At 38.0% G+C, this 6500-nt stretch overlaps 1 protein-coding gene across 1 annotated transcript; it reads right to left on the minus strand.

Moving 5' to 3' along the window:
- Positions 1 to 972: 972 nt before the first annotated feature.
- LOC120328670 (uncharacterized) lies at positions 973 to 2647 on the minus strand. Its single transcript, XM_078119270.1, has 3 exons — positions 2478 to 2647; positions 1746 to 2378; positions 973 to 1703 (listed from the first exon to the last, which is right to left on the minus strand). The coding sequence occupies exons 1-3, from the start codon at positions 2614 to 2616 to the stop codon at positions 973 to 975; spliced, it is 1503 nt and encodes a 500-aa protein (XP_077975396.1). The 5' UTR covers positions 2617 to 2647.
- Between the last annotated feature and the right edge of the window lie 3853 nt (positions 2648 to 6500).

A 6500-nucleotide genomic window follows, 5' to 3' on the forward strand; every position in this document is an offset into this window, starting at 1 on the left:
TGCGCTCTACAATGTGCCACTAGCTACCTCATTGCTTCAGCCAATACTTCCACGTCAGCAATTACTTTACTTACTTCTTTTCATCTTCAATATCAGACTAAATATTAATTAATAAGAGAACGATACTGTATAATATATGGACACGATGACCGGTGTTTCTTTAGTATGCGTACCAAGATGGCGGATGCTCGTTTCTATTAATTTCCACCCTGGGACAGTGCTCGCACTCGCTGATGCTATACTCTTTTATTTTCGTGGCGCTTCGCTGGTCTATATTAGGGTTACCATATTCGAAAGAGTCAAATTCCGGACATATTTTTTTACGAGACGTTATATCGCGAATTTTTTTTTGGCTTTTATGACGTCATAACCGCATATTTGACCCATGCGAGGTGCAGTCTGCCCAATTATAAAGTATGTAGGACTACTTGGTTGGAAGTATAATATTCGTATTTCAAACGGATTTTTCTTTTCGGTGGAACTATTCTTGAGCAGATATATTGCAGCAAGTTGCATAATGGTTGCACAATAAAAAAAAAATCGAAAGTCGGGAAGGGGGAGCAGGTTGTGCACCGTTGCCCTAAATATAGCTACGGACCGTCATTGAAAAAAATTTCAACTTTAATCTCAAATAATAATGACAATTAGGTTGTGCCGAACAGGGAAAACTAATTGAAGACACGCTTGTAAGTCAAGTCACTACAAATTTACTCTTCTGACCATGCATATTTTTCTGAAGATCTAATTCTCCTCAATAGGGCCTTGTCTGATTTTAAAAATGAAAAAAAATTCACTACAGCGCATATTTTTGAAATTATATTGAACAGTCAATATGCCTTTCATGGTCGCAACGCTCAGCTTGTTTCTCTCTTCAGTCCACTGACTTTGCATCAGGGAAAAGACTCTCTCTACATTGGCCTTGTGGGATGTAACAGCAAAGAAAAACTGTACAATCCTTAAAATTTCTGAGTGTCATGTGATGTTCGTAGACTGATCGAAATATTTGCACCATTTCTTATGCGTTGGCAGTTTAATAAATTCTTCGTCCTGTACGTAACTTTCCACAAACTGCCTCAAGTTACAGATTTGGTCAAAGCACTTTGCATCGTCCACATCGACCCCTTTGCCAATCAGATATTCCAGGCAAGGCTCTACATCCTTCCAACTTGGTATCTCGTTCAAGGTCATCCATTTGAAACAAGTAAACTCTTCCATTGGTTTCATCCATTTACACAGGTACTCCAGGCATCTCTCATAGAGGTTTGCAACTTCGGAAAGAAAATTGTTACATTCATCTTCATATCCCTCTTCTCTATTTTCATTTAAAAGCCTTTTAACCGTCAAGGACATAAAGCTTTCATTCTTCCTTTCCACAAGCACCTTATGAACCAGCTCCAAATTTTCTAGCACTTCTGCGACGGAATTGTTTTTTCTCTCAACGACTTGAATACGTCCATGAAACACGGACATCAGTGAGTGCATATGCCAAAGGTATAACACGCTCATTTCATTCTCAAAGAACCGTTTAATAACTATTGGTGGATGTTCTTGTGACAAAAAGTAGGACTTCAGGGGTGAAAACATTTCTAACAATCTTGAAATTCCAGGAAACAAGGAGAGCCAGCGAGTCTTGCTATGAGAGAGCAGTCTCTTGTATTCACAATTTGCAAATTCACAGTATTCTTTCAGTTGTTCAGTTCTAACTGTGTAAATAGAAAAATATTGATATATCTTATTGATATTATTTTCAATATCGATGTTCATTCTTTCAGCGCCATGATGAATACAATTGTTCAAAACGTGTGCTGGGCAGCCAACCCCAATCAATGACGGGTTTAATATTTTCTTTAACTTTGCAAACACATTGTTTCCTTGGTCATTACGTCGAAGTCCTCCAAACATAGTATTGCAGTTGTCTCCTGTAAATGACACATATTTTTTCAAAAGCATCATTTTTTCTAAAGTGTCTTTTATATAAGTGGCGATTGTGTCGGCAGTCTCGTTTGCCTTGTTTGTAAACTCAATCAATTTTGATTGCAAACCACCATTCCTCCAGTCAAAATATTGAACAATTGTAGGAAATAATTTCAGTTCATTGTGATTGCTGCCATCTGTTGCAACGCCAAAATACGCGATATCGTTTTCTTCAAAACTTTTCAGAACGGCATCAATAGAATATTGCGCAAGAACGCTAGTAACAACTTTTTCTGTCTTTGTGCGGCCGCTACTGAACTTCTTCGCTACATTAGAATCAGGGAAAATCTTTTTAAATGAAGCAGATGTACAGTCCATGGACAAAAAGCTATGATGATGCTTAAAGACGTGGAATGCAAGCGTACCTTCTGCGGCAGTGATTTCATCTTCGCATTTGCTTCCTGCTGTAGCAAAATAATTTGTCATTTTCGTTGATGCAACAGCCCCTCTTACTGCTTTGCGATGTTTTTCCGATTGCAGATGTGTGTTTAAATCACCATTACCTTTGTGCACGATAGATATATAGGTTCCTGATTTGCAAACCAAGCATTCTGCCTCATAAACATTCCTGCCTTTTCTAAAACATGGATGTTTTTCTTGCATCTCGTTAGTGAATGTGCACTTTCTTTTAAAATTAGCCATTTGAAATAATATCTTCTTACAATAAATACAACCCAACTAAAAATACATAATCTAAAAAACAAAGTAATTTACCATCAGACTAACTGAACCAAAAGGCTATAGGGACTATCACGGGTCTCATGTACTTTCTTACCTGAATAACTTCTAGTGGGCGTGGCGTAACAATTTTTGGATATATGATTCCTGACCCGCACCTGATGACGTCATCCAAAAATTACGTCACTGCGACGTCACAATAACGAAATACAGCTTGCCAAAGTATAGCGACGGTCACCCGTAATGGCGCCTACGAGTATGTCAACAAACTCAATACGTCAGCGTCCTCTCTCTTATCGGGGTCGTTGTACAGAGCTCAAAATAAACAAGAATCACAAGCGACTAAATTGTCGCCAGGGAACGTTCACGATATCCCATTCTGACCAATTTCTGTCCAGCAATAGCTCATGTATCGTGCTACAATCTAAAATAGAGCGTTATACGATACAACTCTGACCAAGGCTTTAGACAAGCAGAATATACATGTTATTTTACGCAATGGTTGAAGTTGGGTACCACACACATAAAGACTTGTTATTTAATATCCAGAGACTGATCATGTATTGGGCCACATTTTATTAATAGGACGTGGAACGCTTTCACTCTATGCAAGGCTTTAGACAAGCAGAAACCGACATATTAATTTGCCTTAGCGCAATGGATGTAGTTTCTTACCTCGATAACTTATACTTATCTTAGCGTAACAATTTTTGCATATATCATTCCTGACCCTCACCTGACTTCGTCATCCCAAAATTACGTCAATGCGACGTCACAATAACGAAATAGAGCTTGCCTAATAATAGCGACGATTACTGGTAATGCCACCTATGGATGTAGTTTCTTACTTCAATAACTTTTAATTATCTTAGCGTAACAATTTTTGCATATAACATTTCTGACCCTCACCTGACTTCATCATCCAAAAATTACGTCAATGCGACTTCACAATAACGAAATAGAGCTTGCCTAATAATAGCGACCATAATGCAATTGTGTTAAATACGCCTGTCTGTCCGCTATGGGTGTAGTTTCATACCTCAATACCTTCTATTAGGCTTAGCGTAACAATTTTTGTATATATGATTCCTGACCCTCACCTGACTTCGTCATCCAAAAATTACGTCACTGCAACGTCACAATCACGAAATAACGCTTGCCCAATAATAGCGACGATTACTAGTAATGCCACCTATGAATGTAGTTTCTTACCTCAATAACTTATACTTATCTTAGCGTAACAATTTTTGCATATAATATTCCTGACCCTGCCCTGACTTAGTCATCCAAAAATTACGTCAATGCGAATTCACAATAACGAAATAGAGCTTGCCTAATAATAGCGACCATAATGCAATCGTGATAAATACGCCTGTATGTCCGCTATGGGTGTAGTTTCTTACCTTAATAACTTCTAGTTAACTTAGCGTAACAATTTTTGCATATATCATTCCTGACCCTCACCTGACTTCGTCATCCAAAAATTACGTCACTGGAACGTCACAATCACGAAATAACGCTTGCCCAATAAAAGCGACGATTACTAGTAATGACACCTATGGATGTAGTTTCTTACCTCAATAACTTCTAGTTAACTTAGCGTAACAATTTTTGTATATATGATTCCTGACCCTCACCTGACTTCGTCATCCAAAAATTACGTCACTGCAACGTCACAATCACGAAATAACGCTTGCCCAATAATAGCGACGATTACTAGTAATGCCACCTATGAATGTAGTTTCTTACCTCAATAACTTATACTTATCTTAGCGTAACAATTTTTGCATATAATATTCCTGACCCTGCCCTGACTTCGTCATCCAAAAATTACGTCAATGCGAATTCACAATAACGAAATAGAGCTTGCCTAATAATAGCGACCATAATGCAATCGTGATAAATACGCCTGTGTGTCCGCTATGGGTGTAGTTTCTTACCTCAATAACTTCTAGTTAACTCAGCGTAACAATTTTTGCATATATCATTCCTGACCCTCACCTGACTTCGTCATCCAAAAATTACGTCACTGGAACGTCACAATCACGAAATAACGCTTGCCCAATAAAAGCGACGATTACTAGTAATGACACCTATGGATGTAGTTTCTTACCTCAATAACTTCTAGTTAACTTAGCGTAACAAGTTTTGTATATAATATTCCTGACCCTCACCTGACTTCGTCATCAAAAAATTACGTCAATGCGAATTCACAATAACAAAATAGAGCTTGCCTGATAATAGCGACCATAATGCAATCGTGATAAATACGCCTGTGTGTCCGCTATGGGTGTAGTTTCTTACCTCAATAACTTCTAGTTAACTTAGCGTAACAATTTTTGCATATATCATTCCTGACCCTCACCTGACTTCGTCATCCAAAAATTACGTCACTGGAACGTCACAATCACGAAATAACGCTTGCCCAATAATAGCGACGATTACTAGTAATGACACCTATGGATGTAGTTTCTTACCTCAATAACTTCTAGTTAACTTAGCGTAACAATTTTTGCATATAATATTCCTGACCCTGCCCTGACTTCGTCATCCAAAAATTACGTCAATGCGAATTCACAATAACGAAATAGAGCTTGCCTAATAATAGCGACCATAATGCAATCGGGATAAATACGCCTGTGTGTCCGCTATGGGTGTAGTTTCGTACCTCAATAACTTCTATTAGGCTTAGCGTAACAATTTTGGTATATAAGATTCCTGACCCTCACCCGACTTCGTCATCCAATAATTACGTCACTGCAACGCCACAATAACGAAATAGAGCTTGCCCAATAATAGCGACGTTATTCGTAATGGCACCTATGGATGTAGTTTCCTACCTACATAACTTCTAGTTAACTTAGCGTAACAATTTTTGCATATATCATTCCTGACCCTGCCCTGACTTCGTCATCCAAAAAGTACGTCACAGAAACGTCACAATCACGAAATACGGCTTGCACAATATGGCGTTACGCGATATCACTCTAAGCAGGGCTTTAGACAAGCAGAAACGGACATATTAATTTACGTTCACATTATATGGGTGTATTTTGTATTGTGCCACCATTTATCAGTGAGGTTTATATTTTAATTTGTTTTTTGTAAACTATACATTTTGGATAAGATAGTCCGGCAGAATCGGGCCTTAACATTGTTTTGGGACATAAAGTTTTTTTTTGTTGTCTAGATATAATGTATGTGACATATATAATGATACCCAGGTGGGTGTGGAGTAATGTTGATCAATTTTTTTTAAGTGGATTTAAAGTATTCGGTCCAAGATGACGCACATCCTGAACCCTAACCTGGTAACCATACAGGTTGTGTTCAGGTTGTGCGCCATCTTGGTACAAATACTTCAAGAGCGCCTTTTTGTTAAAAACAATTATTTCATAACTACATGGTTTAGGTTTGCATACATAGTAACATTGAATCTCCTTACAATGTCAGAAATTCAATTTTAGTAGAATAAAAGGTAGTTTATTTCACTAATACAAGCCAAGATCCATCGACAGCATCTAGCCACTTTCTATTGCGCTCTTCAAACTACATCTGGCATTTCGTTTTCCTAGTTTAAGCTTAGGGACTTGTGAAATATTTTATTAGTTGAATTGGATTGGAATATTTGACCTCGTCTTTCACTCCGAACAAGGCCATGTAATACCATCCACTGGTATCTAAAGATGTGTAACGTGTTTTCTTTTGGAAGAACCGCAACCTTTCAGTGCTGCATTGACTTTGGCAAAATTAATATATCCTTGTGGAGATAGAAGGTATGCGTATGCAAAACCGAGATGTGCACCTGTTATGCCAACATAGTTGAGTCGAACGTTTTGAATACTAGT

This window comes from Styela clava, chromosome 2 (assembly GCF_964204865.1).
Source record: "Styela clava chromosome 2, kaStyClav1.hap1.2, whole genome shotgun sequence".
NCBI classification, from domain to species: domain Eukaryota; kingdom Metazoa; phylum Chordata; class Ascidiacea; order Stolidobranchia; family Styelidae; genus Styela; species Styela clava.